Raw genomic sequence first — 27,754 nt, 5'->3', positions numbered from 1 at the left:
TATTTATTACAAAACCTGTCTTATTTTTTATTGTATGTTCTTGGCACTTTTGTTGAAAATAAGTTTAGTTTAGCTGTATGAGTTTGTTTCTAAGGTCTCTATTTCATTCCACTTTTCTTTATGTCTGTTTTTATGCTAGTGTCATGCTGTTTTAATTACTATAAGTTAGTAGTATAATTTAAAACCAGGTAATGGAATTCCTCCAGTTTTATTTTATATACTCAGCATAGCTTTGACTATTATGGTGTTTTGTGATGGTTCCATACACATTTCAGAATTTTTTTTTCTATTTCTGTGAGGAATGTCTTTTTTTTTTTTTTTTTAGATGGTGTCTCACTCTGTCACCTAGACTGGAGTGCAGTGATGCGACCTTGGCTCACTGCAACCTCTGCAGTTTGGCAGTTTGAGGCGTTAGGTTTAAGTCTTTAATTCATTTTAATTTTTGTATGTGGCAAGTAGTAGGGTTCTAGTTTCATTCTTCTGCCTATGGCTTGCCAGTTTTCCCAGCCCTGTTTGTTACAGAAACTGTCTTACTTTTCGTTGTATGTTCTTGACCCTTTTGTTGAAAATTAGCCGTATGAGTTTGTTTCTAAGTTCTCTATTTCATTCCATTTGTGTTTATGTCTGTTTTTATTCTAGTGTCATGCTGCTTTAATTACTATACCTTGATAGTGACCAGCAGGCCCCCTTGCAGAGGGCAAAGCAACGTGGAATCCGAAATCACGCCGCGGTCGCCCTGAGTGTGACTCCTGCGTGGACGGGACCGTCCGGCTCTCGCTCCGTGGCAGGGCTCGGCCTGCGGATGTGCGGTCTGTAGACCGCGCGGGTGAAAAGCCGTCGGCCGCCTGAGCTGCGGCTCTTGGTCTTTTGGGAAATCGCCCGTTCCTTGGGAGTGGGATTCCTAAGAATCTCTCCGCAGCGAGGGAACCCAGGCAGGCGATCCGGAGGGACGGGAGCGCCCCGCGGGCCGACGCCGCTGTGGGCCCAGCCCTCGGCCCGCCCTGGGCGCTGAGCAGCTTTCGCGGGGGCCGGGGCTGCTGCTGCTCCCGGAGGCGGACGAGCGCGCTCCTCTCCGTCCCTGGCTCCTTCCCTCCCTTTCTTCTACCTTTCCTGCCTCTCTTCCTCCCTCGCTCTCTTTTCTCCTTTCCAATGTCCCTGCCGCCGTCTGTCTTTTCCTCTCTCCATCTTTCCCTTTCTCGCTGTCTCTGTTTTTCTTCTCATCTCTATTTTTTCAACCTTATATGATTCTATTGTATCTCTGTCATTGTTATTTGTTGCAAGTGTACTTTGCAACGAAGTACATTTCGTTAAGATATTTACATTCCTATTTAGACACGTTATTTAGGTATGTGCATTTGTTTAATAGACGTAAGGGTGTTTCAGACTTATTCTACAGCATAGTTTAAGCATAATTTTTATAAGCACTGACAACCCGAAAATTGTGTGACTCACATGCCTGTGATTTTTTTCTGTTGCACTGGTCTTGAACAAAAGCTCTATATCTGCAATTTATATCTGTGTGGTATCATTGAATTGCCCCATTTACTGGAGTGACAGAACACGATTTCCTGACTACGACAAGAGCTATGGGCTGTGGGGAGGTCAGGGTTAGGATGACACAGAAATAAAGATAAGTCATTCTCTTTTTCACATCTGTAGTAAACACTAATTCCATATGAAAGTAAGACAAAATTATCTTGAAATTTAAAATTCCAAACATCAATGTACATTATTACATATAATGAAAATTATAAAGCAACCAAATAATTACAACAAATAATGAAAGATTGTATGACCTCAATATAAAATACAAGTAGAATATATGTTAAATAACAAAATACACTTTATTGTAGTATATTATGAAATCTCCATATCCTGCAATACAATACAATCAATTGAAACGTGTAAAATACAATAGGATTTAATTTAGGATGTTTATAATGAAAACATGAGGCAGGTGAATAAATGAGTACAATCATTTACCATTTAATATATCGTTAATTTTTTTGTAAAAATATTAAAAGTAAACACCTTGCATGGTAATTTTACTATAATTATATCAAACTTTAAAATGTGTAATCATTTTTCCACAGCAAGTGCTATTAATGTTTTTTGGATATTAGTACTTCATGGGTTCAGGCTAGAAGAGTGAGAGCCTACAACCTATTCTGAAATAAAAGAGGAGCAATTTCTTGGTAAGGCGGTTCATGCCTGTAATCCCAGCACTTTAGGAGGTCAAGGCTGGCGTATCACTTGAGTTTGAGACCAACCTGGCCAATGTGACAAAACTCTGTCTGTACTAATAATACAAAAAAAAAACAAAAATAGCCAGGCATGGTGGTATATGCCTGTAGTCCCAGCTACTTGAGAGGCTGAGGCATGAGAATTGTTTGAACCCAGGAAGCGGAGGTTGCAGTGAGCTAAGATTGTGTCACTGCATTCCAGCCTGGGTAACATTTCTTTTCTACAATCTAAAATATGCAAACTCATATGATCACATTCTAATATTTTCCTGATTACATAGAAATGCATGACTGTCATCAGACCTCCATATCTAACATGAAATATAAAATTTGTCTATAGCATCGGCCTTTTACAAAATGCAGAGCTTACCATTCTGATTATATCGTTCAAATTTATTTCCTATGATTTCTTCATGTTCTGTCATTTATTAACACAGTGCATCTAATATTGTCACTGCTGGTCATCTAGAGAAATCTGAGCAGTAGCAGGTCCTCGTTCTCATTCCCAGAGCTGCATCCTCTGCTGAATAGGGTCAGGGTCCTCTCAGCTCAAGCCTCATCGGACCCACTGACATGCTCAGGTACTGACATGCTCAGGTACAGCATGCCCAAAAAAGGGTGAGCTTCTCTATTCGGGCCTCTATCCCCAGGACCAGACAGTGTGGCTGAGACAAGCCAACCCTCAGCAGGTAAGACTTAAGCTCCCTGGGTGGCAATGGCATAGAAGGTCTGCACCTGGGCACACAGAGGCCCCCAGATCCAAGTCAGCAATGTGAGCTGCTCTCAGGTCAGTGGAAAATGGACCTGCTGTGCCCACACCTGGGCTAGGTCTTGATAAGTAGCCTCCAGCATAGCTCCAACAGAGGTCACCAAGCTTTTTCCAAGTGCTGGTCATTGGAATCCTAGGGCCCCAGACCTGTGCCACTGGCTGTGCCCAGTGCAAGCCCTCGAATGTCCCTTATGGTGGGCATCACAGATCTCCTGGATTTCACTGTAGTGCACAGCAGTGGAGGACTTTGATTTTTTTTTTTTTTTAACATCAAGCTGCGTTCCTCTTCTGGACAGTTCCCTGCAGAGAATGCATGTGAGAGACTCGTCAGAGCAGTCCCCACAGACCCTCATTTCCAGAACCTCTTGTGCACCCAGGTGAACCCCACTTGTCTCTCCCACTCCTTCCTGACCATCTCAGCACTGGAATGAAGTGAGGCTGAACCCCTTGTGAGTCCCCAAATATTCTCAGAGCTAAGATCTCAAAAATTTACTTGTCACTAAGAAACTCCCTTCCTGCTGAAGACATGTATAAAAGTTTCCTGATTATTTGCCCTTTGGGGCCACAAAAAACAAACAAACAAACAAACAACAAAAACACCACCATTACCAAGAAAAAACACCAAGATTCTACCTGCTCTGTCTTGGCAGCTGTCCTTGGAACTGATTTTTCTTTTCGTGAAGTTTCCCCAATATGAGCTGGACTCTGGTTCTTTGAATCCAATGAGAGTTTGAAATAGTGCCTCCAACTGAATACCCTGAAATTCCTAGTCCATCCTGGACACGCAGGAGCTCAGGTTGCCACCAAACCCCAGCTCTCTTCTGTTCTGCAGTGTCCAGGATCTGTACGGCCCTGGCTGCCAAGGAGCTCCCAGTTTCCTTGCCAGGAGAGCCTGTGTTGTTGCCCTGTCCCTTCTCACCTTCAAAGAGTCAAATCTTACCTAATCTAGCAGTGCTGTTTCTGGCTTTGGGCTTGGTCTCCTGGGACTTCTCCTCTTTTGGATTTTTGGATTTGGCTCTAATCCTACTGCAAAAGAAAGCTTAGGTGACTCACCTCTCCCTAGGCAGGGTCCCATATTCTATCTCTGATGCATTTTTGCGGATCTGTCTTTCAAGTGAAGCTCTTTTGCCAGCGTCATGAGTGAACACGTTTCTCAAAGTCCCCTGAGGGCGCTAAGCCATTTCCCATCCCCAATCTCAAAATAAAACCCTACCAAAGACACATAGCTCAGTATCCCTGATTCCAACCCTCCTTCCAGCCTCCATAGGAGCAGCCCAAGGCCTTACCTTGCCTTTGTATGTGCTTCTCACTGGAATGGGAAGAGGCGGTCTTGCCTTTTCCTTTGAACGGTTTCTTCTCATCTGAGCCCTTTCCTGTAAAGGAGATCTGTTGGAAAGGGGGCTGGTCAGTGGAACATCGGATGGAGGAGCAGCGGAGATGGGGGTCTTCATTTCCCTTTCCCATGTTGAAGCTCAAGTGAAAGGTGCGCTGTCTTATCCCTCTGCTACTTAAATTGTAGAGACCCTTCTCTACTATCTTACACGTCCAAAGGCAGAGTGTGGGTTTGTCGGCTGGACCTGCCTTTTATAGGTCCCTCGGCTGGGCGTGGCTTACTCTTATTGGCTGAACAGGTTTCTCCTTCCTGCCACTCATTAGAGCCTCAATAAGAAAAGTTTCTTGCTGTAGTTCTACTGGGGACCTAGACACAGTTAAGGGGAGACATTTTCAGGATCCTGTCATAGTGACAAGAAACAAAGAACCAGGAGTACAGGGATCAGAAGATTGGGGAATTATTTCTTCCGATTTCTGTCCCAGTTCCTACCTGGAAGGATTTATGATCCTGTTCACCTTTCAAGATGCAGAATTAAACATACCTATATTGATATATGTTATATATTTTGCACAGAAGATAATTTATTATAGGGTTAAAATTATATACATAGATATTATAATTTCTCAAATGCTTAGAAACAACAAATATCAAGATATGGTTGACTGTATTAGATCCATACATATATGATGAAATAAAACTGCAGAGAAAAAGTAAATACCAAATAAAATGGCCCTTCCTACCTAAAAAATTGGGAAGATAATTAGATCAAACGCACCAAAATCGAATTGATTAGATCAGAGCCAGATGTAACCTAATCAGCCCCTATTTCCTGAGGTAGCAAAAACTGTAGGTGGAAAAACTTTCCCCCTTTCTCACCCTGCCTCAGTCATCCTGGGAGCGCCACTGTGTTCTGTGGAATTTACCCAGCCCCCCTAGTAAAAATGGACTTGGTCCCAAACAGGTAACCCAACTGATCACAAGAAAAACAGCCTAAATGCTGAACATCAGCTCCTGTCTTCACACCGCAGACACCACCCGAATCCCATCAAAGCCCACGTTGTTTCTCAACATCCACCACCAAGACGTATTCCAGGGCAGCCTCTCAAAATTGCCTCAGTGAGACGGGGCAAGGTGTGGTGCAGCTCCAGGTTCAGAATAGCTGCCTCATCCCTTCCTACTGCGGCGGAGTCTGCCTCTGCTGGTCAGAGCCCTCCAACTAGCCTAGTCTATGTCCCAGCCAGTGTCCCCTAAAAGGACCTTCTCGTCTCCCCCTCTGCTGAGGAAAGCATGCAGGAATGAGACCTTCTACGTTAGGGAGTACTCAGCCTCCAGTCCCAAATGACGTGATTGACTGATGAACTGATTCCCTGAGGAGGAGAAAGACGCGGGGAAGATACTGTGTCGGGTGAATCTGTTTTCCCAGCTGTGCTGTCTGTGCAAATAGTGGAACCAAAAAAAAAAAATTAGTGGTCGACAGACACTGCCTAATGAAATTGTCTGAATTTAAATGGAACTTATCATAAAATCATCATATACGCATCATCAATCCATGCGTCTCCAATATCATGTAAAATTTATTTGACATATAAATAAATTTTGATATACTATGATATCATAATATTGTATAAAATTTTATCAGGTAATTTTATAAGAAAGTTAAATTTTGTAGTAACATTAACATCTAAACTTAATAGAAAGCTAGAAAAATTATCTGCTCTTGTTTAAATGACTGCTTTTTGGATAACTCTGTAAAGGGTCTGAAGACGGGTCTGCTACTTACTTGATAAGACTTCGACTTCTAAATCCTTGCTGTTTTTAACCAGTGCCCTACCAAGATATGAGAATATTTTACTCTAAGAAAGCATGTTCATAGATACCATAATAGGAATTTTGTTCATTTTAGTTGAATTATTATAACATATTGGTTATTAATCGTTTATGTACTACTACTCTCCCCTAAATTTCATTTTGAAATCTCTAGTGTAACAGTCTTCCTTCCTTCCTTCCCTCCCTCCGTCCCTCCCTCCCTCCCCAGTTTAGCCAGAAAGTGTTTAGGTTACACATAAACCATCACTGTAACAGTCTTCCTTCCTTCCTTCCTTCCTTCCTTCCGTCCCTCCCTCCCTCCCTACCCCTGCCCCCACAGTTTGGCCAGGAAGGGTTACACATAAACCATCATTGTAACAGCCAGCCAGCCTGGCTGCCCGCCCGCCCTCCCTCCCTCCTTCCCCAGTTTGGCCAGAAAGTGTTTAGGTTACACATAAACCATCACTGACTACAGACTGTTCATTTGAATTTAGGTGATGCCCTATGTCTATTCACAGTGTGTGTAGATATTTTAAATTACACTCAGCTTGGGAGAAAAGAACATTGAGTAGTGGGAAAAAGTCTCACCCACAGCTGTTATACAAATGTACAGACAAATGTCTGGAGAAGATAGCATGTTTTCAAATATTTTCATCTCTTTGTCAGTCTCTGCCAAATAGACCCTCAGGGGCTCTCTCTGTCTCTTGGATGAACACTCTCCTGAGGGCTTGGAGACATCCACAGTATGAGTTAACCACCCGCTGCAGATTTAATAAATGTTCAAATAAATGAGATTGAATGAAAAATAAAACACCTCAATCTGACTGTTCTTTTATGCTTTTCTCCCAGATGTGCACTGATCCATTACTTACAACAAACTTGGACTATAAATTCTTACATTTGTCTATGCTGGGAGTTCTGTGAGTCAGACTTCACCTGAATAATTTTAAGAGTATCTTGGGGGTAAAAGAGATGAAAAATTACATGTTCTTCTGGAGACTAGTATTGTATCAGTTATTATTACTGGACTTCATTCTCCCTCTAGCAGTCTGTCCCCGTGACCATTTTTATTACACAATTGTTATTATTATTATTTAACTTTCTGAGTACTAAGTGTGTGCTATGGTGTAGTACGTGATGCAAATAAGACATCCTTCTTTCTCGGGGTTTCCAATGTAAGTCATCAAGTTCAATATTTAGTCATTAGTGTTCTTTTATGTATACACATACAAGTACACACACTACACAAATACATATAAGTACAAATATAGATGTATCTATACCAATAAGTTAAATAATTGCCCACTCATGCACTACTTCTCTGCCTAAAAAGGACAATTTTTTAAAAAGCATACGACAAGTCTTTATTTAATAGCAATTTTAAATCACAGAAACTATTTTTATATTTCTATTTTTTATACAGAATTCAAAGTAATTAAAGAATTTCATGATTTTTCTCTATAGATGGCCTTTGGTACTACTACCACATATTACCAAAGTGTCTCATCTATCAGACAGTCTCCTCTGATCGTTTAAAACTAGAAAACTGGACAACGCAAAGGCTTTAGCAGATAACTGAAGTGGACTGGTAAACTAATACACATGAACTTCATAGAATTTGGATCTAGATTGAATCTCTATCAAGACTGTTAGAGGAGGGATATTTGTATAATTGGTTAATAGACCAAGAAAAGACACCATTTGCTAGAGCTTTTACACATTAATTGGCTAGTACAGGGGCTCATGTGAGGTGTATGTGCCCGAAGGCATGTTTTATTTTCCTGGTAATTAGTAGGGTCAAATGGACTTTATTAAAACTAGTCTAAATGTCAGGCAAGCAAAGAGAAGTAGTGGGTCATATGGTTATAAGAGCAGATAGAGACAGAAAGTTGAGTCACCAGACTGGCCATCACAGAGCCAGACACTTGGTTTTATCTGACGATAGTTTCCTGAACTCAGACCCAGTCCTGCCTGAGGCCCGAACTAAGACCCAGTTCTGTGAATGCAGAGACAGTGTGCTCGGCTACCCTAATTCCACCATAAGTTTGTGTCATATGCCCTCAATACTTACGGTAATTTAAAAAATGTCTACTGTTCACAGCATAAGAATCCAAAAGAAGGAAAACTGAGGGGTAGAGAAGGAAGGAGAAAAAATAAAAGGAAGAGGGAGAAAGATGGAGGCAGGGAGGGGGAGACAGTGGCTGTAAGCAGGTAAGATGGGATATTAGAGTATCTGGAGGATCCGTCAAAGGGAATGACAATGTAAGATTAAAACATGGAGATACAGATTTATTTTAATTACACCAGAAATTTTGAACATACTCGTTATAAAACTTTGAAATGAATAAAAATAGTCTTCAAGATATTTTAAATAAACTTTATTTTTTAGAGCAGTTTTAGGTTCACCGTAAAATTGAACACAAAATCCAGAGAGTTTCCGCAAATCCCCATCCACATCCATGCATCTCCCCTCCCACGGTCCACATCGTGTAGCAGAATCTAAGTTACCATGTGTCTCCGCTCCCACTGTCCACAACCTGTAGCAGAATCTAAATTTGCATGCGTCTCCCCTCCCACTGTCCACAACCTGTAGCAGAATCTAAATTTGCATGCGTCTCCCCTCCCACTGTCCACATCCTGCAGCGGAATCTAAATTTGCACGCGTCTCCCCTCCCACTGTCCACAACCTGTAGCGGAATCTAAATTTGCATGCGTCTCCCCTCCCACTGTCCACATCGCGTAGCAGAATCTAAATTTGCATGCGTTTCCCCTCCCACTGTCCACATCCTGTAGCAGAAACTAAATTTGCATGCGTTTCCCCTCCCACTGTCCACATCGCGTAGCAGAATCTAAATTTGCATGCGTCTCCCCTCCCACTGTCCACATCCTGCAGCGGAATCTAAATTTGCACGCGTCTCCCCTCCCACTGTCCACAACCTGTAGCAGAATCTAAATTTGCATGCGTCTCCCCTCCCACTGTCCACATCGCGTAGCAGAATCTAAATTTGCATGCGTTTCCCCTCCCACTGTCCACATCCTGTAGCAGAAACTAAATTTGCATGCGTTTCCCCTCCCACTGTCCACATCGCGTAGCAGAATCTAAATTTGCATGCGTCTCCCCTCCCACTGTCCACATCCTGCAGCGGAATCTAAATTTGCATGCGTTTCCTCTCCCACTGTCCACATCCTGCAGCGGAATCTAAATTTGCATGCGTCTCCCCTCCCACTGTCCACATCATGCAGCGGAATCTAAATTTGCACGCGTCTCCCCTCCCACTGTCCACATCCTGCAGCGGAATCTAAATTTGCATGCGTCTTCTCTCCCACTGCATCCTGTAGTGGAATCCAAATTTGCATGCGTCTCCCCTCCCACTGTCCACATCATGCAGCGGAATCTAAATTTGCATGCGTCTCCCCTCCCACTGTCCACATCCTGTAGCGGAATCTAAATTTGCATGCGTCTCCCCTCCCACTGTCCACATCCTGTAGCGGAATCTAAATTTGCATGCGTCTCCCCTCCCACTGTCCACATCCTGTAGCGGAATCTAAATTTGCATGCCTCTCCTCTCCCACTGTCCACATCCTGCAGGGGAATCTAAATTTGTTCCAATCAGTGAAACTACAATGACTAGTCTTGTCTTGTTGGGGATTTTTGCATACACACTCATGTGAAACATTGGTATGCAGTTTTCTTTTATTGTAATATCATTGTGCTGTTTTAATATTAGCCTCATTGAATGAGTTAGGAAATATTCCCTCTGATTCTGTCTTCTGAAAAAGATTGTTTTAATATTAGCCTCATTGAATGAGTTAGGAAATATTCCCTCTGATTCTGTCTTCTGAAAAAGATTGTAAGGAATTGTTATAATATTTTTCATAAATGTTTGGTAGATTCTACCAGTGGACCCATCTGGGACTGGTACTTTATATTTAGGAAGTTATTAATTATTGATAGTATTTCTTTAATATATAAGAGTTATTCTAACTAGTTTTTCTTGTGTCAGAATCTAGCAAATTTAGATTTTGCTACACGATGTGGACAGTGGGAGGGGAGACACATACAAATAAGTGTGTTTTCAAACTCAATGGCTGTCATCATTGAGACACTGAATTTTCACCATATTGTTTAATTTGCTACTACTTAAAGTTATTATCTCTTCTGCAAATTCATTTTTTAAAAAGATTGACGATCTAGAAACAAAGCAGAATTTTACTTTATGTGGAATTAATAATCAGTTTTGGCTAGATTAATTAAATGCAGTATCTGTAAGACTTTCATTAAAATTAAAATTAAATCATTAAAATTAAAAAATGTTGGGCCGGGAGCGGTGGCTCACGCCTGTAAATCCCAGCACTTTGGGAGGCCAACGCGGGCGGATCATGAGGTCAGCAGATCGAGACCATCCCGGCTAACACGGTGAAACCCTGTCTCTACTGAAAATGCAAAAAAAATTAGCCGGGCATGGTGGTGGGCACCTGTAGTCCCAGCTACTCGGGAGGCTGAGGCAGGAGAATGGCGTGAACCCAGGAGGCAGAGCTTGCAGTGAGCCGAGATCGCGCCGCTGCACTCCAGCCTGGGCGACAGAGCGCGACTCCGTCTCAAAAATAAATAAATAGATAAATAGATAAATAAATAAATAAATAAATAAAAATAAAAATGAAAAATGATGAAGTCAGGCAGACTTATAAAGCTATCCTATAATTTATGTGTCCTTTTGTCTATTATTTCAAACATGTATTTAAGTATTATAGCCTTTTTCCTACAAACATTATATATATATATCTAATATGTAAAACAAATAAAAAATGGAGTTTTTCTGATGAACACAGAAGAGGCAACTTGAAAGACACTTCCCCAGTTTCCTTCTCATATAACTTGACTGATCCTGCAAAACCTCTACAGAATGTCATTGTTCCTTAGAACAGTACAAAACCCACCATCCTATTGTTGTTTCTGAACTGTACCCATTTCTTTATATGCCTCTTTCTGAACCATTTTCTTATCAAGACTGATGGTTCTTTGTTACTGAATGAAAAGAATACCCACGCTTTAGCCTATGTAGAGTTGTGTTAAAAGAAAAATCTTAAATTTAACAGAATTTAATCAAGCAAAGAACGATTCACAAATTGGGCAGCCCCTGAACCAAAATACGTTCAGAGATGATCCAGTGCTGTCTCTTGGTCAAAGAAGATTCATGGATAGAAAAAGGAAAGTGACATAGAGAAAACGGAAGTGAAGTACCAAAACAGACAATTTGGCTTTTGCCTTATTTTAACAGTTGTAACAGTTGGCCATCTTTGATTGGCTGAAACTCGGTGATTGGCACAACAGTAGATTACAGTCTGTTTACACATTCAGTTAGATATAGTTCACTATGTACAAAGAAATCATTAAGCCGAATTTAAAATATGTAAGGAGGCAGCGTTAGGTTAAACTTAACAGTTGTATTAAGTTAGCCATCAAATCAGAATTAGCATTTTCTTCCTTTTACTTAAATTCTTCTTCACTGTTTTATTACCAGTGTCTTTTGGTCTTTTCATCTACTTGTGCAAAACTCTGCGTTGATGCTTTAGTGCTCTCAGTATCTTCCCATGTTCTTGACATCCTGATCCTGATACTTTTAAGTAATATAAAAGGTGCCCTTCTTGGATTTCAGGTGTCCTGAAAGAGGACACTGTCATCTTGCTCAACCATCATTGAGAATGCTTCAGGAAATGGCCTTTTGGTGTCCTATCTTTACCTAGCACCCATTTCTCTTTCAGCAATTTAGTGTCCTGAAATAGCCAGATGCTGTTATTTACTCTATCCTTAAGCAGAAGAAATATCTTTATTTTTTAAATTTTTTTTTATATATTAAAAAAACCTAAAATACAAAAAATAATTTTTCCAGATTTGCTTCAGTTTTCTTTTATAACAAAATGATAGAGATACAGATAAGACTTACACATTCCATTCTTTCCTCTTAGAGATCACCTCTTAAGGATAGCCTCTTAAGATGGTTTGATACATTCCCATTCATGTTTTCATATATTCATACACATATGCATATTCCTCAAATATATATTATTGTTTTGTATGAGAAAAATGTTTGTAAATTGAATATATCCTGAAACATTGTTTATCTCAACATAATGCTTATGAAATTTTATCCATCTTATTTCATTTATTTCTGTTTTATTCATTTTAATTCCTGAATGAATTTTAAGTATTGACTATAGATAGATCATGACTTTGAGGGACGGCATGCAAATATCAGTATCTCCAAGCCTTTTCTCTTGAGTGGTTCAGGCAACTACAGTGCAATCTTCTGATCTCCTTCTGAGGGTACCACTGTCACTGTTCCTTGTAGGAACCTAGCAGTAACAGGTGATTAATAAAGTCTCTCCCATTAGTATGTAGAATTTCTACCCTTAACTTCCCTGATTTCTGTATGTTACTCAGCTGTGGTTGCTGTCTCAGAACTCTTCTTATAGGACATAAGATGTTTTCCAGGATAACAACCACCAGCTGTCTGATTTCAGAGAGGTAGAAGCCTGGCAATATTAGATTGAGGATGTGTATACAGGATTCCAGTTTCTTGAAACATTTTTTTTCCTATTTGCATCACCTCCCATGGCACTACTTTATTTATGTATGTATTATTTATTTTAATTTTAAAAAAATTTATTTTTTTTAGACAAATTCTTGTTCTGTCACTGAGGCTGGAGTGCAGTGGTGCGATCTCTGCTCACTGCAACCTCCGCCTCCCGGGTTCCAGCGATCCCCCACTTCAGCTTCCCGAGTAGCTGGGACCACAGGCACGCACCACCACACCTGGCTAATAGCACTTCTTTATAGAGATTTTTGCTAGGATAAATATAATTTTTGAGATATCTGCATTGTAGGCAATCATCTTTTTTAATTTTTCATTCACAAATGTTATTTCCAAAATGTAGCCGTCTCTTACCTACTAATTTTTCTCCTGTTTTCTTTGTCTGTATGGGTTTGTATTTTTTAATTGTTGCTATTATGGCTATTGTTGTTATTGTTATATTATTCATTTTCTATTAGCTAAGTGAAGGTTTTGGGGCAGTATGAAATAAATATGTCAAAGTTACCATATTCTTCTGTTATTATTTTTAATGGAAGATAATAAATTTTAATTTTTTCTTCAATGATTTTGATCTGTTCAGTATTTTCTAATCACTTTACATAAATTTATAGGTTTGCTACTTAACATACTTTATTATTTTGTCCATTTTGGGTGGGGGTTGGGAATGAGGAGATTGAAGTACAAAGAAATTCAAAGCCTTGACTAGGGTCCTGTTGGCAATGGGATCAGGAGTTCGAACAAAACAATCTCCTCCAGAGCCCATGTGCTCAACCACTTACTTCCCTCCCTCCCTTGTTGCTACTGAGAGAATAACTCCTACTGAGAAAGTGTCTTATGACACTTTTAAGAATAACTTTTAAGAAAATTTCGGAAGAAATTCTTGAATTTAGTAAAATATTGTACAAGATAGACTTACAGCTACTTTTAAAGTTCTAAGTTGTAAGACTTTGTAAACACTTGCTTTTATGCACTACAGAGAAAGAGCCCATTCCAGTTCCTCCTCTCTGCTTTTCAAACTCTCTGTTTTTTGCTCACTTTTCTCCTAATTACTGTAAATCCTCTCCCTGGCAAGATGCAGTTTCTCACTCTACACTATCACACACACATTAGCCTGGTGGTTACTTCTTACCTTGCTATAATCCCAGTGAACTAGAATTTTGATCTGATGTGATATGAAAGAAATGAGGAAGAAAAGAAAAATTTTAAAAAGCACATCATTATTTTTGGATACTACATCTGTCTGTTGCCAACTTAGAATTATGAAATATAACGAACATGTAAAGGTCTTGACTTGTATTTCTCAATTTATTCTTAAACTTCTTTATTCATCTTCTGTAATTGCAGTCCTTGATAACCTGAGCAGCAAAAATGAAGAGAATTCAAACAGAAGGGCTGAGAGAAAAAACCTCTTCTAACCACTGCTCCTTAATTTCCCAGGATCCACATTCTCGTCCTTACCATTCCTTTAATCGTTTTCCTTTTATATACTTTATATGATAAATGGAGTCTTATGAACTCACTTGGAAATCTAATCACTATTTTTTAAGGAAACATATTTTTAGCTCAAAACTTCATTTTCAAACATAACCAGTTTGCATGTTGAGAACAGATTACAGCTAAACAGATTGTACACACGCACACATTCTGGATTTATTGTATTTACGTGGTGTAATCACCATCTTGTATCTAAGGTCCTGATATCTTGGAGGAAAATGAAATATGAATTTGGAGATAAGAGATTGTTGGTCTTGTATTTATATTACCTAAAACAACTCATGCAGAACTGGTAAGAAGTTGCTTATGTTCACATAGAAGGGAAATGTGGGGTCGGCGCCCCCACACAGTCCCCACTGTGGTACTGCCTAGTGGAGCTGTGGGAAGAAAGCCACCCTCCTCCAGACCCTGGAATGGTAGATCTACTGACAGCTTGCACTGTGTTCCTGGAAAAGCTGCAGAAACTCAACCCAGGAGGGGGTCTGTATCCTGCAAAGCCACAGGGACAGAGTTGCCCAAGGTCCTGGGAGCCCACCTCTTACATCAGAGTGACCTGGATGTGAGACATGGGGTCAAAGAAGATCATTTTGGAGCTTCAAGAACTGACTGCCCTGCTGGATTTCAGACTTGCATGAGGCCTGTGACCTCTTTGCTTTGGCCAATTTCTCCCATTTGGAATGGGTGTATTTATCTAATGCCTATACCCCCATTGTATCTGGGAAGTAAATAACTTGCTTTTAATTTTACAAGCTCATAGGCAGAAGAAATTTGCCTTGTCTCAGATTAGACTTTGGACTGTGGACTTTCGAGTCAATGCTGAAACGAGTTAAGACTTTAGGGGACTGTTGGAAGGGCATGACTGTGTTTCAAAATGTGAGGACATGAGATTTGGGAGGGGCCAGGGCAAAATGATGTCATTGTCTGTGTCCCCACCCAAATCTCATCTTGAATTGTAGCTCCCATAATGCCCATGTATCATGGGAGGGACCTGGTGGGAGGTAACTGAATCATGGGGGTGGGTTTTTCCCATGCTGTTCTCATGACAGTGAGTAAGTCTCAGGAGAGCTGATGGTTTTATAATGGGCAGTTCCCCTGCACAAGCCCTCTTGCCTGCTACCATGTAAGACATGACTTTGCTTCTCCTTTGCCTCGTGACATGATGGTGAGGCCTCCCCAGCCATGTGGAACCATGAGTCAATTAAAACTGTTTCCTTTATAAATTACCCAGTCTTGGTACGTACTTTTTAACAGTGTGAGAATGGACTAATACAACAGACAACCTACAGAATGGGAGAAATATTCACAAACTATTCATCCAACAAAGGACTAATATCCACAATTTACAAGGAACTTAAGTAAACAAGCAAAAAACCAATAACCCCATTAAAAAATGGTCAAAGAACATGAACAGACACTATTGAAAAGAAGACACACAAACAACCATCAAACATATGAAAAGATGCTAATCATCACTAATCATCAGAGAAACGCAAATCAAAACCATAGTGAGATACAGTCTCATACCAGTCAGAATGGCTTTTGGTTAAATAGTCAAAAAATAACAGCTGCTGGTGGGGCTGTGGAGAAAAGGGATTTCTTGTACACTGTTGGTGGGAATGTGAATTAGTTCAGTCACTGTAGAAAGCAGTTTGCAGATTTCTTAAAGAACTCAGAGCTGAACTACCAAGTTACCCAGCAACCCCATTACTGGATATATGAAAATATCCAAAGGAAAATACATTGTTCCACCAAAAAGATGCATACACTACACACACCCATACATTCATTGCAACACTAGTCACAATAGCAAAGACATGCAACCAAACCAAGTGCCCATCAGCAGTGGATTGGATAAAGAAAATGTGGTACATATGCAACATGTAATACTACACAGCCATAAAGAAGAACAAAACTGTTATTTGTAGCAACATGGATGCAGCCAGAGGCCATTACCCTAAGTGAACTAAAGCAGAAACAGAAAACCAAATACCACGTGTTCTCACTGATAAGTGGGAACTAAACGTTGGGTTATAAAGATGGGGACAACTGACGCTGGGGATACCAGAGGAGAGACTGAGAAACTACTTATTTCTGGGTGGTGGGTTCAATCATACTCCAAACCTGAGCATCACACCATATATCTTTGTAACAAACCTGCACATCTACCCCTGGAATATAAAATAAAAGTTGAAATTTAAAAAGAAAAGAATGAAAAATAAGAGGGGAACAGAGGTAACAAAAAATAATGAGTGCCCTTATAGGAAATGAAAATCTGATTTAAAAAACTGTATTAATTAAAAATCATGATAATAGAGTAAGCTTTTGTTAAACTTATTTTTTAAGTGTCATTTGGATCAGTGAATGAAGAATTATTAAATGTTACTTTTAAAAATTCAATTATACATTTGAAATATATTGTTATAATTTGAACTTACATTTAATATAAAAATAATTTCCAGATGGACACAACAGTTAACTGTAATCAAATAAAAATCAAATAACTCAAAGACAAATACCTGTTAAAATCTCATGGTGGAAAAATATTTAATAAATAAGAAAGTTTCAAGACATTTGCCCAGTAATTCCAATCTACATAAATTTAAAAAAAACAAATACTTCTGAGTGAAGATATTTATAAAATTTTAGAAGAAAATAATTAAAAGTAATGTAAATGCCTAATAATGAAGAAATGGCTAAATATATAGTACATTAATATGGTAGAATTGCATCAAATGTTATGTAACCATTAAAATGTATTTTGAAAAATGTTGAGTGAACAAAAGTATCTTTCTCATAAAATTATAAATGAATTAATAAGAATTAAATCCAGTTATTCTGTATGCTCTCCATTTTTTGCAAACAAAATAATACAAGTATGTTTGGAAAAATATTGATATAGCTATATAAATAACTACTTTTTTGTCTTTATTTTATTCTGCAGTAAACATTTATTATTAATATACTCCTAATATGAAGTAACGGTTATATTTTAAATTTAAAATAAACAATAAAACTTTACCAGTTTCAAATCCCCTTCATATCTGTGGGTTTCACATCCATCTATTTAGCCAACCACAGATAAAAAACATTTTTTAAAAATTGAGTTCATACTTAATATGTACAGACTTTATTCCCTTACTTAAACAATACATGATAACAAATATTTACATAACATTTTCCTTTTACTAGGTATTACAAATAGTCTAGGGATGATTTAAAGTGCACAGAAGTATGTGCGTAGGTTATATGTAAATGTTACAGGGTTTCAGTGACTCTGGGAGCTTCTGGAACTGATTCCCACAGATACTGAGGGATGGCTGTACTACAATCCTATCCACCTCTATCTAGTGCATTAGAATGATTCTCTCTGGTAACACCCTGAGTGCAATCTACCTTATAATCTTTTAATGTTAATGTTTTACTTCCATTAAATTATAAGCTCATTATACTACTAGATATGTCATCTGAAGTTATGTTAATTTAAACATTTCTTTACAAAGTCTCAACATTCTATAGTAAGATTGGACAAGTCTGGCAGGACGATTTTACCACACACCCAATATTTTACTCTGTATTACAGCAGACAGCAATTTGTACCCTTCCCTCAGTCTTGGAATCTCTGGACAAAAGTAACTTATGAGCTAAATCCCATGAGCTCTAGATCAGTCTCCAACTACTGATACTCACTGAGCACCTGGATACTGACATTTACTCTCAATAATGAAGAGTCATTAATGAAAAATAAATATAGAAATGTCTTCAAATGTTCAACAAAGTTGAAATACATGTAAGATTTAACAGATAGTTCATATCCTTAATAGACTATTGCTTTGCTATAGGAGGAGCAATAATCCTAGAACACAAAGTATTTATGACATGAAATGTAATATATGTTGGGATATTAAAATCAAGACAGCAATATTAGTAGAGAAGATAGATCAAAATAAAAATCAATGACATAGCACATAGGTACTAAATATAAAAATATGCCTAATTTAGGTTATTTAAGTGTCAAAATAATGTACTTTCAAATAAGAAAGAGTGAAGTATGATAACATGAAGATATATATTATGCTTAAGCAGTGCTCAAATCAAACATGTAAGAAGAGTCTTCAAATATTTGCTAATTCCAATATGAGAAGGCTTTCATGGAATCTAAATTGGAAAAGATTAAGAAAATTCATTATTTAAGTTTAAATAAAAAGAATATATAACTGAACCAAAATATCATAGAGCAAAGAAAGGGGGTCAGAAAAATAGAATAAACCTTACTTTAGATATTTAAGGGTTTTTTATGAGTCACTTGAAAATTAGTATCTATATTATTATTATTATTATCAATTATTATTATGTAGCTTCAAAATTTTCCCCACAAACTATTGGGTTGTCATTGTTTACTTAAGAGTCTTAGGCAAACATAAATTTTCAAAGATCCAGTTTCTTCTTCTATGATAATCTTCCTCAGCCTTGATACATTGAGATCTGGCCTGGACATTTCTTTGCTCCCAGACGTTGTCCCATTTTTTGTTTATCTGCGTCTCGGGTCTTTACCCACTAGATGCCACTGTCTCCTACCCCATCGTCGTGACAACCAAAAATGTCCAGGTTTACCTCGGGGGACAAAATCATCCCTGTGGAAAACTGCTAGCTGGAGATATATATATATATATATATATATATATATATATATATATATTTTTTTTTTTTTTTTTTTTTTTTTTTTGAGACGGAGTCTCGCTCTGTCTCCCAGCCTGGAGTGCAGTGGCCTGATCTCGGCTCACTGCAAGCTCCGCCTCCCGGGTTCACATCATTCTCCTGCCTCAGCCTCCCGAGTAGCTGGGACTACAGGTGCCCGCCGACCACGCCCGGCTAATTTTTTGTATTTTTAGTAGAGACGGGGTTTCACCGTGTTAGCCAGGAAGTTGGTAATATTAATAGTACCTATACCATAGATTTATTGCCAAAAATAAACAAGATTAAACTATTACGTGGGTCATGGGGTTGTTGTGAAAATTAATTGTAACAAAGTTCCTAACAAATAGTAAATGATCAAGAAACGTTCGTTATTATTATTTGACTTCAGCCCTTTTTTATGCCATAAAACAGTAATACCCAAGTTCTCTTCCACTTCTTAAATTATATGATTATTTCAGGTTATATCTAATATATCTAATCAGATTATATCTAATTCGTTATAAAATCAGTTGGAACTTTTTCGGCAAAGATCACTGAAGTAAAATAAATACAGATCGTAATTTTTAAATTGTCCTGTAGTCACAAACAGGAAAATGAAAATAGATGTATTTTATATGTAAGATAAAAGTAGCTTATGGGAAAGGAAGAATATGCATATGTATTATTTACAATTTTTATAATACTTATTATAATTAAACGCTGCATGAAAGCTATTAATAGTACTTATTTTTACACAGAGTAAGAAACTTTGAGACACTTTTCCCTTTTGCGTTCTATTACTTTTTATTACATATACATATATAAACATAACTTAAAACTTTCTCATGGGGGCTTGCCAGAGCTTCTGTTTAACCTCCTCAGTCATGAAGAGCTCTCTTAATTCTGCCAATTCACGAGAACAAAAGACTTGCTTGTGCTGAAAGCCATTACAAATTGGAGACATGGGTTCATGCAGTATTCCCAAGTGGGGTGTTTACATAGTGCCCAAAATCCAGAGAACCATAACCAACACTGCGATGCTTTTATATGTCAGCTGGTACAAAATGCAATAATTTACCATCTTGTCCTCTACATGGAAGGTATCCTGAATTACTGAGGGCAACCGCAAACCTAAAATATTTACCAGTGAAAGGCCAGTCTCAAGATTGTAGGTTTTATGTTTCAGATTATGGTTTATTGTTCACATTCCCGTACAAGAGTATCAGAAAATGACATTTCTTGCTCACTAGGGCTGATAAATCTGATATCATCAATATAGTGATCAATATTTTGGTCTTTGTAATTTTAAGACTATTAAGGTTACTTCAGGTCATATTATAACAAAACACAATCATAGCCCTGGGCAAGACAGCAAATATGTTCTGTGGTCTACCCTGGTGAATGAAAATACCTTTTATCTGTTTTCATGAAGGGGATAGAAAGTGATATTTGTCAGATCATAGATGCAAAACCAAGAGTAGAAGCTGGGTTGAGCTGTTAAAATACAGATACTACATAATATCAATACACAGCAGATGCATTTGGAATTATCAGTTGCTGACATTTACATGATTCCCCCATCATCCTCCAGATTCAAAATTTTGCATGGGTCATTCCAGTACATTAAATGGGGATGTGCTAGGGACTTCAACACCTGCACCCCTTTTATCTTTGAGAATGCTATTATTACTGCCATCTTATTCGTTGCTGATTTTCTGTTTTCATGAGAGAATGTGATGGTGAATTTTATGTTAACCATTTATGTTTTATTTTACCATTTCCTATTCCATTTTATGTTTTATTACTTTTATTTTTTTACTGGCTTATGGGATACCCAGAAAACTGTGAGACTGATTTTGGAGGAACTTGGCATTTGAATCAGTAAACTGAGTAAAGATGACCTGCCCTTAGCAGTGTGGGCAAGCATCACGCAAGCTTTGAAGGCCAGAATAGAACAAAACGGCAGAGGAAAGGCACATTTGCTTCCTCTTCTATAACAGCAATATCCATCTTCTCTTCCCCTGAGGAGCTCCAGTTTTTGAGCGTTTGGATGCCAGGACTTACACCATTGACTCTTCTGGTTCTTAGTCTTCAGACTCGTTGAATTATACCACTGGCTTTCCTGGTTCTCCAGCTTGCAGATGGCATAGCATGGGACTTTTTGTCTTCCATAATTGTGTGAGCCAATTTCCACAATAAATTTTCTCTATTTATCTCTTTTTGTCTCTCTCTCTCTCTCTGTCTCTATCCTTCTGTCTCTCTGTGTGTTCGTGTGTGTGTGTGTGTGTGTGTGTGTGTGCGTATCCTATTGATTGTGTTTCTATGAAAAGCGCTGCCTAATACCGGAACTTTTGATTGGTCTTCCCTACCATAATTGATCTTATTCTACATTTCAACAAACCAATGCAATTTCTGTAAGTTGCTGTGCACATCCATTTCAATTACGTCCTCGATGACCAGGGCAATGAACACAGGGTAGTTTAACAAACCCATTAGACTAATGTGAGAGAAAGGTGGACCAGAAAGCCATTTATCAGCTGATCCCTGAAAATTCCAATTATAATAGGTATCTTAATGGCATTTTTGTGTACCCTGGTATCAGTGTCATCTAAGCCCTGGTATTTAAAAGTTCTTGAAAGATCTGGTGCAACTATCCCTAATTATAATAGTTTTAGAACATCTTTGGAGGTGGTTTTGGAAAGTAATTATTATATCATTTAGGCAAAAGTATGGATGTAAATGTGCCATGCAAATACTAACCCTACATGGTGTGCCCATATTAATATTAGATAAAGTGGTCTTCAAAACAGGAGTACTGCCAAAGATAAAGGTGTCAAGTCATAATCAAAAAAGGCCAGTTCATAAAATTAACAATCTTAAATGGATGAACCTAATGAAACTTCAAAATGTGAAACAGACATCAACAGAGTAAAGGTGATGATAATCAGATCTACTTTTCAAATGTCTGTGGAACATTAATCAAGATAGATCAAGTACTGGACCATCAAATAATTCTCACTAAATATAAAAGAAATTAAATCATAGACAGTTTGTGCTCTGAGCAAAACAGGACTAAATTAAAAATCAATAACAAAAATATGTTCAGAAAAACCTTAATATTTGGCAACTGAGCAAATAACTTTTAAATAACAATGGATATAGAAATAATTATCAGATCTGTATTTAAATTTTTAATTGTGTTAAAATTTTAACAATTTTAAGTACATAATTCATAGCATTAAGTACATTCCCAGTGTTGTACAACCAGCATCTCCATTTCTATCACAAAAAGAAATAAAGTACCCTTAAACAGTAACTCACCATTACTTCCTCTCCCCAGTCTCTGGTAAACACTAATCTTCATTCTGTCTTCACAGATTTGCCTGTTCTAGATATTTCATATCAGCAGAATCATACAACATTTGTCATTTCATGTCTGGCTTACTTCACTCAGCATCATGTTTCCAAGTTTCACCCATGTTGCATGTATCAGAACTTCATCCCCTTTAATGGCTGAATAATATTCTATTATTTATGTATTATATTTTGTGTATCCATTCGTTGATGGACAAGGGTTGTCTCTGCCTTTTGGCTATGGCGAATAATGCTGCAATTAACTTTGGTGTAAAAATATCTGTTCAAGACCCTGCTGTCAACTTTTTTGTGTATCATACCTAGGAGTGGAATTTCTGGTTCTCTGTGTGATTCTGTGAGGAAGTACCAAATTGTTTTTCACAGCAAGTGCATCATTTTCTATTCCTAGCAGCCAGTTTATGAGGGCTCCAATTTCTCCACCTCCTTAGCAACATTTATTTTCTGTGTCGTTGTTATGAAAGCCATACTAGTGGAAGCAAAGTGGCATCTCATTTTGGTTTGGTTTTCCATTTTATCAATGAATAATGGTGTTGAGCATCTTTTCTTGTTCTTATTAGATATTTGTTTATCTTCTTTGGAGAAATGTCTATTCAGGTCCTTTGCCTATTTTTTAATTGGGATGTTAGAAATTCTGTTGTTGAGTTTTGAGATATTAAGCTTTTATCAGATACACATTTTGCTTTTATCAGATACATATTTTCTCACATACTATGGGTTGTCTTTTCATTTCCTTGATAGTGTCCTTTGATGCATGAAAGTTTTTGATTAAATCTAACTTACGTATTTTTTCTTTTGTTATCTGTGCTTTTCTGTCATATTTCAAAAAACACTTAAGACTCAAAGGTCATGAAGGTTTCCTGTGTGTTTTCGTCCAAGAGTTACACATTTTAGTCCTTATATTTAAGTCTTCTGTTAATTTAGAGTTAATTTTTGTATATAGTGCAAGGCAAGGGTCTAACTTCTCTCCTGTGCACCGATACCCAGCTGTTGAACAGATTGTTCATTCCTCCATTGACTGGTCTTGGCCCCCTTGTTGAACAGTCGTCGACCATATATGTGAAGACTAATTTCTAGGATCTCAATTCTATTCTATTGCTCTAAATGTCAATTGGTCTTATGCCAGTAAAACACTCTCTTGATTACTGTAGATTTGTAGCACGTTGTGAATCTGGAAAATGTGAGTTTTCCAATGTTCTTTTTCAAGATCGGTTCGTCTATGTCAGATCCTTTGAGTTTTTGCATGAATTTTAGAATGAGTTTCTCTGTTTCTGCAAAAAAGGTCTTTGGGGTTTTGATGGTATTGCATTGAATCTATAGATTACTATAGATGGTATTGCCATATTAAGAATATTGTCTTACAATCCATGAACACAGAATATCTTTCCAGTTATTTCAACTCTCTTTAGTTTCTTTCAGCAAAGTTTTGTGTATACCACCATAGTTAGATTGATGCCTGAATATCTTATTTCTGGATGCTATTATAAATGGGATTTTAAAAATGTTTTGATAGTTCATTACAACTATATAGAAATAAAACTAATTTGCATATGTTTGTCTTGCATCCTGCCTCTTTTATTAGTTCTAATGGGTTTTGTGTTTTCTTTGGAGATTCATAGATATAAGATCATGTGTAGATATAATTTTACTTCTTTTTTTATTTCTAATTTAGATGCCTTTTATTTCTTTGTCTTGCCTAATTTCTCTGGCTAGAACTGCCAGTGCTATGTTGAATAGAAGGGGCAAAGCCACCATCCTTGCCTTGTTCTAGATGTTAGGGAAACAGCTTTCAGTGTTTCATCATTGAACATGATATTAACTGTCAGTTTTTTATATATCCTAGTGTCATATTGCAGAAGTTCCTTTCTATGACTAGTTTATTGAGTATTTTATCATAAACGGGTGTTGTATTTCATCAATGTTTTTTCTGCATCAACTGAAATAATCATGTGCTTATTCATTTTACTATTATAGTATATTACACTGAATTTTTTTTTTTTTTTTTTGAGACGGAGTTTCGCTCTTCTTGCCCAGACTGGAGTGCAATGGCGCGATCTCGGCTTTGGTATCAGGATAATGCTGTTATCAAAAAGTGATTTAGCAAGTATTCCTTCTTCACACATTTTGTCGGAAAAGTTTGGGAAGAAATGGTGTTAATTCTTCAAATGTTAGGTAGACTCACCAGTTAATGAAGCTATTTGGTCATAAATCTTTCTTTGTTAAATCGCTTTCGATTACTAATTCAATCTCCTCGTCTATTCAGATTTTCTCTTTCTTCTTGAGCCATTTTGGTAGTTTGTGTCTTTCTAGCAATTCACCCATTTCATCCAGGGCACCTAATTTGTTGTCATACAGTTGTTCACAGTATAGTCCTATAATCCTTTTTTATTTCTGTAAAGTGGGTAGTAATGGTGCCACTTCCATTTATGATTTTAATACTGAGTCTTCCATCTTTTGCTCAGTAAATATAGTGAAAGGTTTGATCTTTCAAAGAATCAACTTTTAGCTATGTTTATTTCTTCCACTGCTTTTCAACCTTCTATTTTATTGATTTCTGCTCTAATCTTTATTATTTCTTTCGTTCTTCTAGCTTTGGATTTAGTCTTTTTTTGTTTTTTCTACTGCCCGTAGGTATAGAGTGAAGTTACTGATTTGAGATTTTTTCTTAAATGTAGTTGTTTATAGCCATACATTTTCCTTTGAATTCTACTTTCACCGTATGCAATAAGTTTTGGTATGTTTTGTTTTTATTTTAATTTGTCTCAAGATGTTTTATAATTTTCCTTGTGATTTATTCCTTCACTCACTGTTAGTTTGAGTGTATTCTGTAATTCCCACATATTTGTGAATTTTCCAGTTTTCATTTTTTATGTATCTGTAGTTTCTTCCATTGTGATTGTAAATTATATTTTGTATGATTTCAAGCTTTTAAAAATGATTAGGACATATTTTGTGGATGAAGATATGGCCTATCCTAGAGAAAGTTCCATATCCGCTTGAAAAGAATGTATATTCTGCTGTTGTTGAGTGGACTGTTCTGCATATGTGTATTAGCTCTAAATGGCTTATACTGTTGTTCAGGTCTTCCATTTCTCATCAAGCTTCTATCTGGTTTTTCTATCCATTAATTTTTTTATATATTCTATTATTATTATACTTTAAGTTTTAGGGTACATGTGCACATTGTGCAGGTTAGTTACATATGTATACATGTGTCATGTTGGTGTGCTGCACCCATTAACTCGTCATTTAGCATTAGGTATATCTCCTAAAGCTATCCCTCCTCCCTCCCCCCACCCCACAACAGTCCCCAGTGTGTGATGTTCCCCTTCCTGTGTCCATGTGTTCTCATTGTTCAATTCCCACCTATGAGTGAGAATATGCAGTGTTTGGTTTTTTGTTCTTGTGATAGTTTACTGAGAATGATGATTTCCAATTTCATCCATGTCCCTACAAAGGACATGAACTCATCATTTTTTGTGGCTGCATAGCATTCCATGGTGTATATGTGCCACATTTTCTTAATCCAGTCTATCATTGTTGAACATTTGGGTTGGTTCCAAGTCTTTGCTATTGTGAATAATGCCGCAATAAACATACGTGTGCATGTGTCTTTATAGCAGCATGATTTATAGTCCTTTGGGTATATACCCAGTAATGGGATGGCTGGGTCAAATGGTATTTCTAGTTCTAGATCCCTGAGGAATCGCCACACTGACTTCCACAATGGTTGAACTAGTTTACAGTCCCACCAACAGTGTAAAAGTGTTCCTATTACTCCACATCCTCTCCAGCACCTGTTGTTTCCTGACTTTTTAATGATTGCCATTCTAACTGGTGTGAGATAGTATCTCATTGTGGTTTTGATTTGCGTTTCTCTGATGGCCAGTGATGGTAAGCATGTTTTCATGTGTTTTTTGGCTGCATAAATGTCTTCTTTTGAGAAGTGTCTGTTCATGTCCTTCACCCACTTTTTGATGGGGTTGTGTTTTTTTTCTTGTAAATTTGTTTGAGTTCATTGTAGATTCTGAATATTAGCCCTTTGTCAGATGAGTAGGTTGCGAAAATTTTCTCCCATTTTGTAGGTTGCCTGTTCACTCTGATGGTAGTTTCTTTTGCTGTGCAGAAGCTCTTTAGTTTAATTAGATCCCATTTGTCAATTTTGGCTTTTGTTGCCATTGCTTTTGGTGTTTTAGACATGAAGTCCTTGCCCATAAATGAGGTATTGAAGTGTCCAACTACTACTATAAAACTGCGGGGTTATCCTTTCGATCCTGTTAATTTTTTCAGCTTTACTGAGGTTTAATAGAGAAATAAACATTGCACATATTCAAGGTGGACAGTGTGATGTGTTTATATGCACATTCTGAAATGATTACCAAAATGAAGTCAATTAACATGTTAATTACCTCACATAATAGTTACCTTTTCGTGTGCATGCATGGGATAAGAAAACTTAACTCCATCCCCAGTGACTGCAGAGTGGCCATTCCAGCTGCTCCAGGCTCCGGCAGAGGAAGAGCGGGGCGGGCGGCACCACCAGGGGGGCCCACAGGCCTGGCGCGCAGCGTTCTGGAGCCCACCCAGACCATGCTCCGCCGCCTGGGCGCCCAAGCTGCAGTCGCCCTCTGTGTGCAGGCAACAACTGCCTGGTAACTCCCGAGCCTGCTCGCGCTCCCAGCATCGCAGAACCAGGGCCAGGTGTCCCGGGGGCTGCGGCCAAGCCAGGCATTCTGCCCGGCGGCGGCTGCACAGGGGCGAGAACTGAGAACCTGCCGCTCAACCCCATCGGGGTGAATGCCGAGTGCCCATGCCAGCGGCCTCGAACTCCCTGCGGTGGAGGAGTGGGGCGGGAGGTACGCCCTGGGGACCCTCAGTTGGGCGCGCTGGCGATCCCGGGGCCGCCCAGGCCATGCCCCTCCAGCCCGCCTGGGCACCCAAGCTGCAGCCGCCTTCTGTGTGCGGGCAGCAGCCTCCAGGCAACCCCCGAGCCCGCCCGCACTCCCAACATCTCAGAACCGGAGCCAGATGTACCAGTGGCTGCGGCCAAGCCAGGCAGTCGGCCCTGGGGCGGCTGCACAGGGGCGGGAACCCGCCCTCAGCCCCATTCCCGGTGGCTGCAGAGGGCCCCTGGCTTGCGGTCCGGAGCTCCGGCAGAGGAGGAGCCGAGCGGGGGCAGGGCCTGGCAGGCTCTCAGGCCAGGTGCACTCGCGATCCCGAGGCCGCCCAGGCCATGCTCCGCCGCCTGAGGGCCCAAGCTCCAGGCGCCCTCTGCCTGCTCGCAGCAGCCGCCTGGCAGCTCCCAAGCTCGCCGGCGCTCCCAGCCTCGCAGAACCGGAGCCAGATGCCGCGGCTGCGGCCAAGCCAGGCGGTCTGCCCGGCGGCGGCTGCACCGGGGCGGGAACTGGCCCACAGCCCCATCCCTGGTGGCTGCGGAGGGCTCCTACCAGCGGCCCCGATCTCTCTTCGG

The 27,754-nt window shown here is 38.9% G+C and overlaps 1 protein-coding gene across 1 annotated transcript; it reads right to left on the bottom strand.

Annotated features, from left to right (window-relative positions):
- Nucleotides 1-1,885: 1,885 nt before the first annotated feature.
- Nucleotides 1,886-27,392, bottom strand: LOC104005939 (uncharacterized). The gene is made up of 4 exons (XM_063806399.1): nucleotides 27,377-27,392; nucleotides 26,710-27,295; nucleotides 4,299-4,398; nucleotides 1,886-3,312 (listed from the first exon to the last, which is right to left on the bottom strand). The coding sequence occupies exons 1-4, from the start codon at nucleotides 27,390-27,392 to the stop codon at nucleotides 3,283-3,285; spliced, it is 732 nt and encodes a 243-aa protein (XP_063662469.1). The 3' UTR covers nucleotides 1,886-3,282.
- Between the last annotated feature and the right edge of the window lie 362 nt (nucleotides 27,393-27,754).

Source organism: Pan troglodytes, chromosome 2, assembly GCF_028858775.2.
Source record: "Pan troglodytes isolate AG18354 chromosome 2, NHGRI_mPanTro3-v2.0_pri, whole genome shotgun sequence".
Classification (NCBI taxonomy): Eukaryota; Metazoa; Chordata; class Mammalia; order Primates; family Hominidae; genus Pan; species Pan troglodytes.
The sequence above is the reverse complement of the archived record's forward strand: the minus strand, read 5'-3'. Positions and strand labels throughout refer to the sequence as shown.

Bases quoted from the DNA above. Each gene is read 5' to 3' on its own strand.
- LOC104005939 (XM_063806399.1), bottom strand. The intron at 4,399-26,709 runs GTAACTATTATG...CCTTTCCAACAG, and splicing joins CCATGCATGCACACGAAAAG to ATCTCCTTTACAGGAAAGGG. The intron at 3,313-4,298 runs GTAAGGCCTTGG...CATTCTCTGCAG, and splicing joins GAAGCACATACAAAGGCAAG to GGAACTGTCCAGAAGAGGAA.